The following is a 19,242-nucleotide window of genomic DNA, read 5'->3' as shown; positions in this document are numbered from 1 at the left end:
GGGAGATCAGGAGCGCGCACGCGACCAAACTGAAAATCTGCGCTCCGGAGTGCTCCCGAACCTCACTGAAACAGGGAGCTCAGGAGCTCCAGCGCGGGGGCAGCTGGCAGCTGGAGGTGTTAGAAACAAAAAGGACAGAGATAGGCCGGCCCTGGAAGTGAGGGCTGGCAGGCGGCTGTGGGGCGCACAACCCGGGACACTGAGGGCTTTTAGCAGCACCAACACAAACAGAGTTAAAGAGGTCAGGAGAGCTCAGTGGAGAGCGGACTGCTATCTCTGTTCTGAGACAGAGGCTAGGATACGGCCACTGCTGCTCTGACTCTCAGAAGAGTCACAGAAAACCGCCAAGGAAAGCTGCCAGAGAACAAAAGCCCGGAAATACCGGCTTGAATTGTGCTCATCTCCATTCCCCCTCGCAGGGGACAGGGAGACTCTACACAAACAGGGTTGCCTGAGTATTGGCGCGGCAGGCCCCTCCCCCAGAAGGCAGGCTGAAAAATCAAGAAGCCCACATCCCTAAGGTCCCTATAAAACAAGTGTGCACTGCCTGGGCCCTGGTCAATAATTTGGGCTCTGGACAACCCTGCAACCTCTCCTCATCAGAATGACGAGAAGGAGAAATCCCCCCCCAGCAAAGAAAAGACAATGAGTCTGTGGCCTCTGCCAGAGAACTGATGGATATGGATATAACCAAATTATCAGAAATGGAGTTCAGACTAACAATGGTCAAGAGGATGTGTAGGCTTGAAAAAACTTAATGAAAATATTAACAAGAATATAGAATCTCTAAGGGCAGAAATGAGAGCGAACTTGGCAGAAATTAAAAATGCTATGAATCAAATGCAGTCAAAACTAGATGCTCTGACAGCCAGCGTAAATGAGGCAGAAGAACGAATTAGTGAATTGGAGGATGGGATGATAGAAGAGAAAGCTAAAACAGAAACGTGGCTAAAAAAATCCAATCTCAAGAATGTACGTCACGGGAGATTACTGACTCAATGAAACGCTCCAATGTCAGAATCATCAGCATCCCCGAGGGGGTGGAGAAAAACAGAGGTGGAGGACCCCTCCCAAGCTCAACCACGACAAACCTATGCCACGCCACATCATAGTGCAATTTGCAAATATTAGATCCAAGGATACAGTATGGAAAGCAGCCAGGGCAAAGAAATTTCTCACGTACCAAGGCAAATGTATCAGAATTACATCAGACCTGTCTACACAGACCTGGAAGGAGAGAAAGGGTTGGGGGGACATATTTAAAGCTCTTTCATAGAAAAACATGCAGCCAAGGATCCTTTATCCAGCAAGGCTGTCATTCAGAATGGATGGAGAGATAAGGACCTTCAAGAATCGACAGTCATTGACCAATTTTGAAACCACGAAACCAGCCCTACAGGAGATATTAAGGGGGGTTCTATAAAAGTAAAAAGGCCCCAAGAGTGATACAGAACAGAAATTTACAATCTATAGAAACAAAGACTTTACAGGCAACATGACATCATTAAAATCGTATTACTCAATAATCCCTCTCAATGTGAATGGCCTAAATGCTCCCATAAAACACAACGGGATTGCAGATTGGAGAAAAAGACATGACCCATCCATTTGCTGTCTACAGAGACTCTTTTTGAACCTAAAGATACATCCAGAGTGAAAGTAAAGGGATGGAATACCATCTTTCATGCCAATGGACCTCAAAAGAAAGCTGGAGTAGCAATTCTCATATCAGACAGATTGGATTTTAAACTAAAGACTGTAGTTAGAGCTACAGAAGGACACTATATTATTCTTAAAGGATGTATCCAACAAGTGGATATGACAATTATAAATATCTATGCCCCCAACAGGGGAGCAGCAAGATACACAAGCCAACTCTTAAACAGAATAAAGAGACATATAGATAAAAATACATTAATAGTAGGAGACCTCAACACTCCACTCTTAGCAATAGACAGATCACCTAAGCAGAACATCAACAAAGAAAGACCTTTGAATGCCATACTAGACCAGATGGATCTCATAGATATATATAGAACACTACACCCCATAACAAAAGAATACTCATTCTATTCTAATGCAGATGGAACATTCTCCAGAATAGATCATGTTCTGGGTCACAAAGCAGGTCTCAACCGATACCAAGAAACTGAAATTATTCCCTGCATATTCTCCGACCACAACGCTTTGAAATTGGAACTCAACCACAAGGAAAAATTTGGAAGAAACTCAAACACTTGGAAACTAAGAACCATCCTGCTGAAGTATGATTTGCTACATCAGGAAATAAAAAATCAATTTAAACAATTTATGGAGACCAACGAGAATGAAAACACAACGGTCCAAAACCTATGGGACACTGCAAAGGCAGTCCTAAGGGGAAAGTACATAGCCATCCAAGCCTCACTCAAAAGAATAGAAAAATCTAAAATGCAGTTTTTATATTCTCACCTCAAGAAGCTGGAACAGGAACAGATGAATAAAGCTAATCTATGTACGAGAAAGGAGTTGATCAAGAAGAGCAGAGATCAATGAATTAGGAACCAGGAGCACAGGAGAGCAGATCAACTGAACTAGAAGTTGGTTCTTTGGAAGAATAAATAAAATCGATAAGCCACTGGCAAGACTTATTCAAAAGAATAGAGAAAAGACCCAAATTAACAAAATTATGAATGAAAAGGGAGAGGTCACAACCAACACCAATGAAATAGGAAGGATCTTTAAAAACTATCAACAGCTTTATGCCAATAAATTAAATAATCTGGAAGAAATGGATGACTTACTGGAAACCTATAAACTACCAAGACTGAAACAGTAAGAAATTGATTTTTTAAACAGACCGATTAATTATGAAGAGACTGAAGCAGTGATCAAAAACTTCCCGAAATACAAGACTCCAGGGCCTGATGTATTCCTCCAGGAATTCTACCAAACATTCAAAGAAGAAATAATACCTATTCTCCTGAAACTGTTTCAAAAAATAGAAACGGAAGGAAAACTACCAAATTCATTCTATGAGGCCAGTATTACCTTGATCCCCAAACGAGGGAAAGACCACATGAAAAAGAATTACAGACCGATACCCTGATGAATATGGATGCCAAGATTCTCAACAAGATCCTAGCTAATAGGATCCAATAGTACATTAAAAGGATTATCCAACAAGACCAAGTGGGATTCATCCCTGGGATGCAAGCATGGTTCAACATTTGCAAATCTATCAGTATGATACATCATATCAACAAGAAAAGAGTCAAGAACCATATGAGCCTCTCAATTGATGCAGAAAAAGCATTTGACAAAATACAGCATCCTTTCCTGATTAAAACACTTTAGAGTGTAGGGATAGAGGGCACATTCCTCAATTTCATAAAAATCATCTATGAAAAGCCTACAGCAAATATTATTCTCAATGGGGAAAAACTGGAAGCCTTTCCCTTAAGGTCAGGAACACGACAAGGATGCCCACTCTCGCCATTATTATTCAACATAGTACTAGAAGTCCTTGCAAAAGCAATCAGACAAAAAAAAAAAAAGGGAAAAAAGGTATCCAAATCAGCAAAGAAGAAATCAAACTGTCTCTCTTCACAGATGACATGAAACTCTATATGGAAAACCCAAAAGAATCCACCCCAAACTACTTGAACTTATAGAGCAATTCAGTAACGTGGCGGGATACAAAATCAATGCTCAGAAATCAGTTGCATTTCTATACACAAACAATGAGCCTGAAGAAAGAGAAATTAGGGAATCCATTCCATTTACAATAGCACCAGAAATCATACGTTATATCGGAATTAACTTAACCAGACACATAAGGGATCTATATTCTAGAAACTACAAATCACTCTTGAAAGACATTTAAGAAGACACAAAAAGATGGAAAAATATTCCATGCTCATGGATCGGAAGAATTAACATAGTTAAAATGTCTATGCTACCCAGAGCAATCTGCACTTTCAATACTATCCCGATCAAAATACCTATGACATTTTTCAAAGAACTGGAACAAACAGCCCTTAAATTTGTGTGGAACCAGAAAAGGCCCTGAATCACCAAGGAAGTGTTGAAAAGGAAAAACAAAGCTGGGGGCATCACAATGCTGGATTGCAAGTTGTACTACAAAGCTGTGATCACAAAGACAGCATGGTACTGGCACAAAAACAGACACATAGACCAACGGAACAGAATAGAGAACCCAGAAATGGACCCTCGGCTCTTTGGGCAACTAATCTTTGACAAAACAGGAAAAAACATCCAGTGGAAAAAAGACAGTCTCTTCAATAAATGGTGCTTTGAGAATTGGACAGCTACATGCATAAGAATGAAACTTGACCACTCTCTCACACCATACACAAAGATAAACTCCAAATGGATGAAAGACCTAGATGTGAGACAGGAATCCATCAAAATCCTAGAGGAGAACATAGGCAGCAACTCTACGACATCGGCCACAGCAACTTTTTTCACGACACATCTCCAAAGGCAAGAGAAAGAAAAGAAAAAATGAACTTTTCGGACTTCCTCAAGATAAAAATCTTCTGCACAGCCAAGGAAACAGTCAAAAAAACTAAGAGGCAGCCCACAGAATGGGAAAAGATATTTGTGAATGACACTACATATAAAAGACTGGTACACAAGATCTACAAAGAATTTATCAAACTCAGTACACAAGGAACAAATAAACAAATCATAAAATGGGCAGAAGATATGAACAGACTCTTTTCCAATGAAGACATACAAATGGCTAACAGACACATGAGAAAGTGTTCAAAATCATTAGCCATCAGAGAAATTCAAATCAAAACCACACTGAGATACCACCTCATGGCAGTTAGAATGGCAAAAATTGACAAGGCAAGAAACAACAATTGTTGGAGAGGATGTGGAGAAAGGGGATCACTCCTACATTGTTGGTGGGAATGCAAGTTGGTACAGCCACTCTGGAAAACAGTGTGGAGGTCCCTTAAAAAGTTAAAAATTGAGCTACCCTATGACCCAGCCATTGCACTACTGGGTATTTACCCCAAAGATACAGACGTAGTGAAGAGAAGGGCCTTATGCACCCCAATGTTCATAGCAGCATTGTCCACAATAGCTAAATCGTGGAAGGAGCCAAGATGCCCTTCAACAGATGACTGGATTAAGAAGATGTGGTCCACATATACAATAGAATATTACTCAGGCACCAAAAAGAACAATTTCTCAACATTTGCTGCAACATGGATGGGACTGGAGGAGATAACACTAAGCGAAATAAGTCAAGCAGAGAAAGACAATTATCATATGGTTTCACTCATTTTATGGAACAGAAGTAGGAAGATTGGTAGGAGAAGAAAGGGAAGAAGAATGGGGGCGGTTAACAGAAGGCAAAATGATCCATGAAAGACTGTGGACTCTGGGAAACAAACTGAGGGCTTCAGAGGGTAGGGGGGTGGGGGAATGGGATAGGCTGGTGGTGGGTAGTAAGGAGGGCACGTATTGCTCAGTGCACTGGGTGTTATATGCAAGTAATGAATCATGGAACTTTACATCAAAAACTAGGGATGTGCTGTGTAGTGAACAACATAACATAATAAAAAAAAAAAGATTCTCTCTCTCCCTCTGGCCCTCCCCCTCTCTAAAAATAAGTTAATTAATTAATTGCATCAATAAATAAATACAAACAAACAAACAAACTGTGACCTGAGGAATGGTGTAGCACGGGCCAGGATGGCTAAGCTTGGAGCTTATCATGTTCCAGAACCAAGAAAAGATAAGAAAAGATAGAATTGAGAAAAGGGGTGATGAAAGTAAGAGAGAGAGGCACGTGGGTGGCTCAGTCGGTTAAGTGTCTGCCTTTGGCTCAGGTCATGATCCCAGGGTCCTGGGATTGAGCCACACATCAGGCTCTCTGCTCAGTGGGGTGTCTGCTTCTCCCTTTCCCTCTGCCTACCACTCTGTCTAGCGCTCTGCCTGCTGCCCTACCTACTTATGTGCTCTTGCTCTCTCTCTCTGTTAAATAAATACTCTTTTAACAATGAAAAAAAAAGTAAGAGAAGGAAGCAGGACAGATGGTATAGGTCCTTTATAGGAGCCTGGAAATGACTCTCATTAAAATATAAAGCCACTGTAGTATTTTAACACCTATTGGTTGTAGTGTGGAGCTGGAATGGAAGAGAGTAAGGGTAGAAATAAGGGTATCAATTAAGAGGTTGATGTAAAGAGGCAATATAGTGTTATGTTAGGTGTTCAGCGTTTGGAATCAGGCTGCCTTGGTTTAAATCCTAGTTTGGACATTTATTAGCTGTTAATTTAGGCAAGTTACTCAAATTCTGTAAAACTCAGTTTCTTCATCTGTGAAATAGGGATAATAATAGAATCATCCTCATAGAATTAGTCTAGAGATTGAATGACATCATCTGTTACAAAACACTAAGCAGTCCCTGGCAGATAACACTTATTTGATACTAGAGATTAATAGTCTAAGTGAGAGTTGATAGTGCCTGTACTGAATTGGTGACAGTATATTTGCAGAAAAGTGAATGGATATGAGTCCTATTGTCAAGGCTTAAACAGCAGGTTATAGTAATGGATTAGATGTGAGACTTGAGGGAGAGGATTTTTCAGGTACAACTCCTAGGTTACTGTCAGAGTGGAGTGGGTTGTGCTGCACTTTCTTAAGTTGGAGGAGATCTGCCTCATACAGAATTTAGCTATAGAAATTTCTCTCTTTTTATACTATATAAGGCCGAATGAAAGAAAAACAGTATCATATAATATAAAAGGAAATATTTGTTTAAAAGATTTAGGTAAGTCTGAACCTTACATGAGGTATATAAAATACTTTGTTATATTCATACCACAATATCTTAAGTATGCAAAAGTCTTAAATGTGTCTATTCTTTGTTTCCAAGGTCTAAGATTTGGAAAATTTCTACTGTACTATCTGATAGATGGTGAGCAATTAAGTGTATGTGTTTATTTTGTCTTATATTAAAGGCGTTTTGTAACCATTCCTTCTGCTTCTCTAACAGAATGGAACCTGCTTGATTTACCAGCAGGTGAAGAACCAAAGGAGGGTTTATCTTTATTCTTCTTAGCATTGAGAGTCTGTTCTTGGAACCATCAGGCACCATGGGGAAGCGGGATAATCGAGTGGCCTATATGAATCCTATAGCAATGGCCAGATGGAGGGGCCCAACTCAATCTACAGGCCCAACAATACAAGATTATCTGAATCGACCAAGGCCCACCTGGGAAGAAGTGAAGAAACAATTAGAAAATAAAAAGAAAGGCTCCAAGGCATTAGCTGAATTTGAAGAAAAAATGAATGAGAATTGGAAAAAAGAATTAGAAAAAAGTAGGGAGAAATTATTGAGTGGAAATGAGAGCTCTTCTAAAAAAAAAGAAAAAAAGAAAAAGAAAAAGAAGAAATCTTGTCCAAGGTCCTCATCTTCTTCTTCATCAAGCTCTGATTCTTCAAGCAGTTCAGATTCTGAGAATGAGGAAAAGAAACAAGGAAAAAAGAGAAAGAAAAAAAAGAACGATTCATACAAATCATCAGAAAGCTCTACATATGAATCTGAATCAGAAAGCAAGGAATCTGTGAAAAAGAAAAAGAAGTCAAAGGATGAAACAGAGAAAGAAAAGTATATTAGAAGTCTCAGCAAAAAAAGAAAGAAGACTTATCCTGAAGATAAACCCTCATCATCAGAGTCCCCATCAGAATCAGATTATGAAGAGGAAGTGCAAGCAAAAAAGAAGAGAAGACATGAAGAGCGAGAAAAAGCAAAGAAAAAGAAGAAGAAACAGCGCAAGAAACATAGTAAGAAGAAGAAAAAGAAGTCAGGTTCAAGTCACAAGTCAGGATAACAAGAAAAAAATTAAGATTTTCCTAGTTTAAAAAGCAAGGATTTAGGGAAATTTCAACTGCGAATGTTAGGGCATATTTACCAAAATGCATGAATTTCCCTGTGTTTGTAGAATTATTCCTGAACTGAGTGCCAGTCATATGCCACTGTGCCAGAAAGGGCCATAATCGTTGCCTGCAGCATAAATATATAATTTTGTTTGTGTGTTTTCCCTTCCAGTGGTTAATTCTTCTGAGAGCTAAAACCCTGTTGTTCATACTAGTGGTTAAAACATTTGGAATTGAATTAAAAAGTTTTAAATAATAATTTTGACCACCCCCCCAAATTATCTAATTTAAAAGTATCTAATTTGGACACATCTTTAAAATATAATCAGAAATATCTAGACAACTGTAGTTGACACTTTTGAAGCATGGACTTAATGATGTCTCAGAATCCTTACTTTTAGAGATTAGTTTATTTTACTTCTTAATAAACTTTAGTTTACATGGGAAAAGGGCTTGTGGGGGAAAAAGAGTTTGCTATCACTTTGGCTAGCTGAATAGTGTGCCTTTGATCTTTACACATTCTATTTTTGCCAGTGTAGCGGCCATTCTTTTCTTATTTAGTGAAATTTTGGGATGTTGTATGCTGCTTCAAGTGAACAAGAAGACAGAAGGTATAAGTAAGCCCCCAGTTCTATGAAATTTACCTCCACTTCAACAGTACTGAATAATATTTAGCAGTAGAGTGTTACATGATTTGAATTAACTTTGATACCCTTTGGAGGGGAATCATTTTAAATAAACCCTGGTATTTTTTTGATTAATAAAGATTCTGAAATATTTTGCATGTTTTATACTGTTAATTTTTGATTATCCAGGGATATTCTATACAACTAGTAATCCTTTTTATATGATTTATGGTTAGGATGCAAGTTTGTAATTTCTTAATCTTACTATATTTCATTACTAGGTTTAATTGCACACTTGACAAAATATTTAGCATGTAAAAAGGTTTTTTTTTAAAAAAATATTTAATGCCTTCATATTGAAGCTTGTTTACTGTAAGCAAGTTAAGTGCCAGACCTCTTGTATGCTCTGTGTCTTGTTACATAAAACTACTGCCAAAATCTTAGTTAGTATGCTGTTTAAAAGTTCAGTGTGTTAAGCATTAGTATTGAATTAAAATAGGAATTCAGTTTAGGACATAATGACATCATTGATCTTCCTGTGTCATATTTTACTAAGATTCAGTGCCTCATGTTTGTTTACCACTAATGCTGAAATGAGTTGAGAATTATTTTTATTTTATGTATTGATATGTTGGAGTAATATGAGTCATCAATTGATGTCTCAAAAAGAACCACCTGAAAAAAAAACACCTGTTACAGAGGATGTGCTAATTGTAATTCATATTTACAAAGTATTTTGGCATGATGAGAGAATCAATAGCTATTTAATAGTGATTTCATATCAGCTTCCTTGAATCACAGGTAAAGTTATTATAAAGATAGAAAACAACAAGTAAATAAATATTGGCTCTCTAAATTTTTGCAGCTGAAGTACCAGAATCTCTCAGAAAGGCTCTTGGAACATTATAAATGTAATGTCATGTTAGATCACCTTAAAGCTTCATAACTTTAGTTGTTTGCTAAAAAAAAAAAAAAAACAACAAAAACAAAAAAATTATATATGCTGATAAAAATATATTTAAGGGATATTTTATATCCACATAGTTTTCCAAAATTGTTTTTCATTAAAATATTTTAAAAAGCTTATATTATTTGTAGAATATGGCAAAAACATTAACAGCTTACCAAATATCTGTGCGCTCCCATTTACTTCCTAGCCCCTTGTAGTTAGGCAATGCCATTCGACTACTTCTAGCAGAGGGGCAGAAATTGTAAACAGAAATGATGTGTCATTTCAATACTGGAGCAGCAAAATGTCCTGCATGACCTTCCAGCTCTCTCAATGTACTCCAAATGGCGTACCTACAAGATGGATGCAGCCTGTATTTCTAAGTTACTGTTTATAAGGGACCTGTTCTGGAGAGCTGATGGACTTGCAGTGAACTTTTTGAGAGTAAGAAATAAACTGTTATATGTTAAGCCACTGAGGTTTTGGGTCTTTTTTATTACCACAGCATCACCTAACTTAATACCATAGAATTCTAGAATGTCTATTTTGTTATTTACATAAAATAACTCATGTATCTTCTATCACATCTTTCTTCAGATTGTTTCAGAGGTGATCATTTATGGCATAGTAGAAGGAAATGTTATTTTGTTTGCATTGGTTTTTATGTAACAATAGAGGAAGAGGGTGGTCTAGCATAACATTTTATGCTTATCAGCAATGCTGACTGTCTGGAAAGTAAAACTATTTATTTCTCTGATTATAACCAAAATAACATTCCAGTAAAGGTTCAGGAAGGAACTTTTAAAAACACTCTTGGGGACTTGATAAGGAAGAGGAATGCTATTTTTTTTAGATATAAGTAGAGATGATATGGTAAAGTGATATGGAAATATGTAGAAGACAATAGATTAAATAGATTTGGGTGAACATTTAATATGTAGCCTCCAGATTGAAAACAAAATAATTTATCCCTTCTGTGAAAAGCGCTGAAGTTGTTATTAATGACTTGCTTATATGATTCATAAGAAAGTTAAAAATAGAACCACCTTATGATCCAGCAATGGCTGTACTACATATTTAACCAAAGGATACAAAAATACTAATTCAAAGGGACATATGTACCCAAATGTTTATAGCAGCATTATCTGTAGTAGCTAAATTATGGAAACGCCCAAGTGTCCATCAACTGATGAATGGATAAAGAAGACGTGGTGTGAGTGTGTGTGTGTGCCATATATTATATATAATTACTCCATAATATTCCATATATAGTATATATAATGGAATATTACTCAGCCACAAAAAAGAATGAGATCTTGCCATTTGCAATGACATGGATGGAGCTGGAGAGTATTATGCTAAACGCCCAAGTGTCCATCAACTGATGAATGGATAAAGAAGACGTGGTGTGAGTGTGTGTGTGTGCCATATATTATATATAATTACTCCATAATATTCCATATATAGTATATATAATGGAATATTACTCAGCCACAAAAAAGAATGAGATCTTGCCATTTGCAATGACATGGATGGAGCTGGAGAGTATTATGCTAAGTGACATAAGTTGGTCAGAGAAAGACACCCATATGACTTCACTCATATGTGGAATTTGAGAAACAAAGCAAATGAGCAAAGGGGGGGGGGGTGAAGAGGCAAACCAAGAAGTAGCCTCTTAATTACAGAGAACAAATTGATGGCTACTGGAAGGGAGGTGGGTGGGGGGAATGTTTAAATAAGTTATGGGGATTAAGGAGTATACTTGTGATGAGCACAGGGTGATGTATGGAAGTTTTTAATTACTATGTTGTATACCTGAAACTAATATAACACTGTATGTTAACTAACTGGATTTGGATTTAAAATAAAAACTTCAAAAAAAAAAAAAGGAATAGCTTTAGCCATGATATTCAACTAATTTTGACTATGGGAAGAGAAACAGTGGGAAAATCAATAAGAAAGTAGATAGGAGAGGGGGAAAATCAATACAATCTAGTTTAGGAATGTAATTGTGAGCACAAAAAAAATTTGAAAGATCTCAGGCTGAAGACAAGGGATTAGATTGGAATTAAGAAGAGGGAATAAAATGTGGGTATCTTTTGTATCTTGTAATAATTTCTTTGTTTATTATAACTTTATCTGAGAAGAAAGTTGCACCTTTGAAAGTTGCACATTATAACTGTAGTCATTTTCTGTTTGATCATAATTATTTTACAAAAAAATTGTAGGTTTGTAGCTACTTTATAAGTTATGAAAATTGTAGTCAGACATTCAAAAATACCTATGTATTTTAGAACTGGACTGACTTTCCTAATCTTTCTTGAGCTGCAAACAGGATGTGTACTTCAAACGGCTCAATCACTTTTACTTGATTCTTTCATAACACCTCAATCTATCTTGTATTATATAATTTAGGTATTTATGGACTCTAGTTGTTTAAAGCACTGACTTTTGATTAAGCACTACGTCGAAATTCTCACTCTTCCATTTCTTGATACATGACCCTTAGTTCACATCTTTGTGCCTCAATTTCCTTAGATACAAAGTCAGAAAAATAATAGTGTATATCTCTAGGATTGTTATGAGAGTAAGACATAATAACATTCAAAGCATTTAACACAATTCCTGGCATATAGTAAATGCTTAGTGAATATTATTTCTCCTTTTTCTTCCTCCTCCTACCATCACCATCATCATCATCATCATCATCATTACCATCATCACTATAGTTATTACTATATCACCAACCCCCTACTGTGTTGTAATCTCCTTAAAGGTAGAGGCTGTTTCATCTTTTATTTCTTGCAATGATGGTATGCAGTGTATTGCATATGGCAGATGCCTCATGACTTTCATTGAATTGAGTTAATTGGTCAGGCCCTTGGAGATTGGAGAATGTGAGTGAATGCAATGCAACACTATGTACAGTTGACCTTGAACAACCTGGGGTTAGTGGCACCAACCACTGTGCAGTCAAAAATTTGTGTATAACTTTTTACTTTTGACTCCCCCAAAACTTAACTAGTAATAACCTACTGTTGACCAGAAGCCTTACTCATAACATGAATAGTCGATTAACATATTTTTTATCTCATATGTATTTTATACTGTATTCTTACAATAAAGTAAAAGAAGATGTTATTAAGAAAAGCATAAGGAAGAGAAAATACATTTACAGTACTGCACTGTATTTACCAAGGAAAGTCTGTGTATAAGCAGACATTTACAGTTCAAACCCATGCTGTGCAAGGGTCAACTGTCTCACTTTTCTTTTTAAAGATTTTATTTTTATTTATTAGACAGAGATAGAGACAGCCAGCGAAGTCATTAGTACTACTCACCAGTATTTCTTTTTTTTTAGATTTTATTTATTTATTTGACAGAGAGAGACAGCCAGCGAGAGAAGGAACACAAGCAGGGGGAGTGGGAGAGGAAGAAGCAGGCTCATAGCGGAGGAGCCCGATGTGGGGCTAGATCCCATAATGCCGGGATCACGCCCTGAGCGGAAGGCAGACGCTTAACCGCTGTGCCACCCAGGTGCCCCAACTGTCTCACTTTTTAAACAGTTTTTTGAGATATAATTCACATACCATATAATTCAACTTCTTATTTCTGTCTCTATAGATAATCCTGTTGTGGAAATATCATATAAACGAAAGTTTACAATTTATGGTCTTTTGTGTCTGGTTTCATTAATGTAACAGTATTTTCAAGGTCCATCCATTTTGTAGCATGTATCAAGAACATTTACACCAAGGTAAAGTGAAAGAAAATCTGGCACATCATACCAAGTCTCTGCTAGAACCAGAGAAACACCACATTTCATAGATATGCCCGACATCATTAATATGACTTGCACTGCTTTAAAAATAAATAAATAAATATTTGCTGGATGTAAAAATGTTCAAATAAGGATTCACAAGAGGAAGTTGGATAAGTTTTTGTGATGGAGGCTGATAACAATGATACAATATGAGTATGACTTTGTGCTCAGAAACTTGGCAAGAATAGAATTTTAAGGAGAGCTTGGATATGGTAATATTCCCTCCAATAAGCTACTACTTTGTGTGTTTTTTTTTAAAGATTTTATTTATTTATTTGACAGAGATAGAGACAGCCAGGAACCTGATGTGGGGCTCGATCCCATAACGCCGGGATCACGCCCTGAGCCGAAGGCAGACGCTTAACCGCTGTGCCACCCAGGTGCCCCAATAAGCTACTACTTTGAACGGTATAATCAAGAATTCTACATAGTATTTTTCAGATGTCTTTTCCCAGAAACTGTTTACTAAAATTAAATGATTATCATTATTAGTAAAGTTGCCATTATAAATGATCTAATTGCTGGTTATTTTTAGCAACTTGTTGCTCATGGGAAGAAAGTAAATCATTTTTTCCTCGCATTTGAGCTGTAATGAAGTTTATGAAATTACCTTACATACTGTGAAATGATCACGCACTCTCCTATCTTACTGAGAATTTAGAACGCTATAGCTCTATGGAAATTTACAAAATAGAAATCAACTTATTAACCATTAAAACAACCACTTGTATCACTTGAAATGGTTATAGTAAGTCATCAAATATTTACAGATTTCATTTTTCAAAAAATCTTGATCAGATAATTTTAGTAATAATACTATCTAAGAATAGCTAATGAAAATATGACTTTGTAAAAGCCAGGTTTAATCCATGCAAGGAGAAAATCCTGGATAGTTTGAGTCTCTGCATTTAGTTTGTACATCCTGCTGAGTGACAGGCCCACAGACTATGAAGTTAGTGTTACTGTCATTCAGACTATCCCCTGATAGTTTTAGACTCTTGTGGAATTGCATCAAAGAACATGAAACAATAATGCTGACAACTCAGGAAAGCTTTTATTTACTTATTTATTTTTACTAAAGGAGTCAGAGTATGTAGTACTTTTACAAAAATCCTGTTTCACAGAAACAACTCTAAAGGATATCTCTAGAAGTTTTGTTTATACTAAAAATTAAAGGTTTCTACCTGTTGCCATACCCTTTCCTTTGAGGATTTAAATACATAATGTGACCAAAGATCCCCACTTATTCTCTGAAGGACTACCATAGGCAATCAAGTCTCACACTAAAAAAAGGAACTTTGTATATGATCTCATCCCCAACTTTATGTCAGGACTGTTGTTGCATACATTTAAAATAAGCTTAGGGACAGGAAGATGGCAGTGAAGTAGGAGGAACCTCGGCTCACCTCGTCCCACAAATACAACTAGATAACTATGAAATCATCCTAAATATCCCAGAAATCAACCTGAAGACTGACAGAACAAATTACAAAACCAAAGGGAGAGAAGAGGCATTATTGAAGAAGGTAGTAAGTGCAGAGACATGCTTTATGCGATAAAGGGATCCTGGCTACTGTGCAGGGGAGGAAGCCATGGTCACAGAGAAGGATGAGAGAGAAAGAGAAAGAGAGGGAGAGAGAGGAGCACACAGCCATTTCCTCATAGCCATTGGCTCGAAAAAACAAGAGGGGATGAATTTTGTGAGTGCTTACAACCACTGGGGCTTAAAGCCTGTTTTAAAAGTCAGAGGGCTTGGCTGGGATAGTGCCTAGAGGGCGCTGTGCTGTTCTTGAAGAGAAGGCAGGCCAAAAATGGGGGCATACAGCATGGAAAAAGCGAGGAGAAGAGTGCCTTGGGCACACAGTGGGGAGATTATTTGGTCTTGTCAGAGACTATCACTGAGAGGCAGCTTTCAGGGAGACACCTCTCCAGCAACAAAGGAGCTGGCCAGCACCATTTCTTTCTCCCACCCCACAACATAAACACAATGCCACCTACAGAAAGCTGTGCAGCTTGGACAATGGCTGCCTAAATTGATTACTAAGCTCCATACCCTGTGCTGTAGTAGAACTTCCCTTCTCAGTCAAACTTACCACAGTGCCAGTGTGCCAGGCCCCTCCCCCAGGAGACTAGCACAAACCTCTGCCCAAACCACATCTCATGACCAGAGAATTTTGCAGGGCTTCAGTTCAGGTGGTGGTGGTGGTGACAGGTTTCATTTCACAAGCAGATCAAAACACACCTAGTTAAAGCTCACCACATTCAGGCCAGGGACCAAACACTGCCCACAGCAGGCAAGAAGAGCTCCTGAAGTACACTGGCCTGCAGGATAAAGCAGCTAGAACATAACAGCAGAGCACACATAGCGCACACCAGAGACACTCCCTGAAGCACCAGGCCCTGGGCAGTACATGACCTCTTCTTCATAAGGCCATTACTTCCAGGAGCAAGAGACGTAAGTGGCTTTTCTAACACAGAAGAAGGCAGACATTTAGACAAAATGCCACGATGGAGATATTTACCCCAAATGAAAGAACGAGAGATGGCCACAGCCAGAGATCTAAGGGCAACAGATGTAAGTAACATGACTGATGGAGGATTAAAGCAATGATCATAAGAATATTCACTGGACTTTGGAAAAGAATGGAAGACATCAGGGATAGCCTTACCACAGAGATAAAAAAGTTAAAAAGCATCAGAGATAAAGAGTGCAATAAATGAGATCAGAAACACAATTGATGCAATGGACAAAAGAGTGGAAAAACCAGAGGAATGAATTAATGACCTGGAAGACAAAGAAATGGAAAGTAATGAATTTGAACAAAAGAGAGAAAAATTATGCAGAACAAGAATAGACTTAGGGAACTTAGTGACTCCATCTAATGTGATAACATTCATATTATAGGAGTACCAGAAGAAAAGAAGGAAAAGAGAGCAGATAAATATTTTAAGAAATAATAGCTGAAAACTTACCTAATATAAGGAATGAAACACATCCACTAGTCACAGAGAACTATCAAAATCAACAAAAGCAGGCCAACACCAATACATACTATAATTAAATTTGCAAAATTCAGTGACACAGAAAAAAAAATCTTAAAAGCAATGAGACAAAAGAAGTCAGTAAATTACAAGGGAAAGCCCATAGGGCTAGTGAGAGATTTCTCAACAGAAACATTGTAAGCCAGAAGGGAAGGGCATTATATATTCAAAGTGCTGAATGGAAAAAATCTGCAGCCAAGAATACTCTATCCAGCAAAGTTATCATTTAGAATAGCAGGAGAAAGAAAGAATTTCCTAAGCACAAAAACTAAAGGAGATCACGACCACTAAATCAGTCCTGCAAGAAATATTAAAAGGGATACTTTGAGTGGGAAGGAGAGACAAAATTGATGGCATGACGGTAAGAAACACAAAAGCAGTAAGATGAAGATTTCTGTAAAAAATCAGTAAAGGAACTCACCAAAAGTATATATCTAGAATGTGGGGGAGGAGATGAGAAAATAATGGGTTCAAACATAAATGATCATCAACTTAATATAGACTGCTATAAACAGAAGAGATTATATACCTAAAAGAGCTAGAAAAATAACAAGAAACAAAACTTGAACAGAAAGAAGGACATAATATAGAAATTTAAAAGAAAAAAAATAGAACATATCAATGAAACTTGGAGTTGGCTCTTTAAAAAAGTCAATAAAATTGATAAACCTCTAGCCACACTTATCAAGAAAAAAAAAGACTCGAATAAATAAAATCACAAATGAGAAAGGAATAACAACCAAGACTACAAAAATACAAACAATTGTGAGAGAATATTATGAAAATTATGTGCCAGCAAATTGGACAACCTAGAAGAAATGGATAAATTCCTAGAAATATCTAAATGACCAACACTGAAACAGGAAGAAATAGAAAATCTGAGAGACCCATAACCAGCAAAGAAATTGAATCAGTGATCAAAAGTCTCCCAACAAACAAAAGTCCAGGACCAGATGGCTTCACAGGCAAATTCTACCAAACATTTAAAGAAAAGTTACTACTTATTCTTCTCAAACTATTCAAAAAAAAAAAATAGCAAGAGAAGGAAAACGTCCAAATCCATTCTATAAGGACAGCACTACCCTGAGAGCAAAACCAGATAAAATCTCCACTAATAAAGAGAACTACAGGCCAATATTCCTGATGAACATGAATACAAAAATTCTCAATAAAATGCTAATAAACCGAATCCAACAATACATTTAAAAAATCATTCATCATGATTAGGTAGGTTTTATTCCTGGGTTGCAAGGGTGGTTCAATATTCACAAAACAATGTGATACATCAAATTAATAAAGGATAAGAACCATGTGATCCTTTCAACAGGTGCAGAAAAAGAATTTGACAAAATACAGCATCCATTCATGATAAAAACCCTCAACAAAGTACAGTTAGAGGGAGCATACCTCAACATAATAAAGACCATATAGGAAAAAACCTATAACTAATATCACCCTAAATGGGAAAAAATAAAAGCTTTTCCTCTAAGGTCAGGAACAAGACAGGGATGTCCACTCTTGCTGCTGTTATGTAACATAGTACAGGAAGCCATATGCTCAGCAATCAGATAACTAAAAGAAAAAAAATGGCATCCAAATTGGTGAGGAAGAAGTAAAACTTACACTGTTTGCAGATGACCTAATGCTATATATAGAAAACCTGAAAGACTCCACCAAAAAACTGCTAGAACTGATATATGAATTCAGCTAAGTTGCAGGACACAAAATCAATGTACAGACATCTGTTGCATTTCTACACATCAATAATGAAACAGCAGAAAGAGAAATTAAGGAATCAATCTCAGTTACTATTGCACCAAAACCCATAAGATACCTAGGAATAAACCTAACCAAAGAAGTAAAATACCTGTATTTTGAATACTGTAAAACACTGATGAAAGAAATTGAAAAGGACACAAAGAAATGGAAAGACATTCCATGCTAATGCATCAGAAGAACAAATATTGTTAAAATATCTATAATACCCAACGCAATCTACACATTTAATGCAACCCCTATCAAAATACCAATAGCGTTTTTCACAGAGCTTGAACAAACCATCCTAAAATTTGTAGTGGAAGCACAAAAAAACCCTGAATAGCCAAAGCAATGATGAAAAAGCAAAGCAAGGCTGGGGGGGTGGGGGGCATCACAACTCCAGACTTCAAGTTATATTACAAAGCTCTAGTGATCAAAACAGTACTGTAAAGTTACAAAAATGGACACTAACTTAAGTATTTAGTTATCAGTATACCTCATTTTCAACCAATCTACTCCACATCCTAATCTCTAGTCAATTAGTTTACCCAATTTTGTTTTTAAGATGTATCCCATTTTCTCCCTATCTCAAACTTCACAGGATTAATTTATCTAGATCTTCAGATATAATCCACAAGAACATGTTTTCCTTCATTATAGACTTTTCACTAGGATAAAGATTTTACCAGTGCAACAAACTTAAAAGAAAGTGAAGAACCATAGTTAAAACCCCATTACATCTATCACAAATGAACAGGAGGGAAACCAGTGAATAAAATTCATGACCTAGTATAATTCAAAATAATCTCAATATTTCAGTAAACAAAACAAGACAAAAATAGAATAAATATCAACCCAAATTTTGAAACTTTTAAAAAGACATTTTATGGCCATTAGTTACTGCTCCTGCCTGATGGCCAAAATTTCTAGGCTTAACTAAGAATCCAATATGAATGGCTTCTATAAGCCCAATTGTTCTTTATAATATTGCACAAATCTTTATCAATCAAATTCTAAAGATGAGTGCAATCAACTAACAGCACAAAGTTTGATTACCCCCAATATATGTCCATATATGCACATGACAAACTTAGAAACCTGCCTGTAGATATCTGGCACATACCCACTCAGCCATAAATAGTAG

At 36.9% G+C, this 19,242-nt stretch overlaps 1 protein-coding gene across 1 annotated transcript in view; it reads left to right on the top strand.

Moving 5' to 3' along the window:
- The window catches only part of FAM133A (family with sequence similarity 133 member A), a 48,138-nt gene extending 39,501 nt beyond the window's left edge, over nucleotides 1-8,637 (top strand). The window contains exon 3 of the mRNA XM_045773006.2: nucleotides 7,017-8,637. Within this exon, the coding sequence (XP_045628962.1) occupies nucleotides 7,117-7,854 (738 nt within the window). The 5' untranslated portion in view covers nucleotides 7,017-7,116 and the 3' untranslated portion in view covers nucleotides 7,855-8,637. The remainder of the gene's footprint in view (nucleotides 1-7,016) is intronic.
- Nucleotides 8,638-19,242: the final 10,605 nt, after the last annotated feature.

The sequence above is a fragment of the Ursus americanus genome, chromosome X, assembly GCF_024610735.1.
Source record: "Ursus americanus isolate L20-20 chromosome X, mUrsAme1.1.p, whole genome shotgun sequence".
Taxonomy (NCBI): Eukaryota; Metazoa; Chordata; class Mammalia; order Carnivora; family Ursidae; genus Ursus; species Ursus americanus.
Note: the sequence above shows the minus strand (reverse complement) of the source record. Positions and strands in the feature narration are given on the sequence as shown.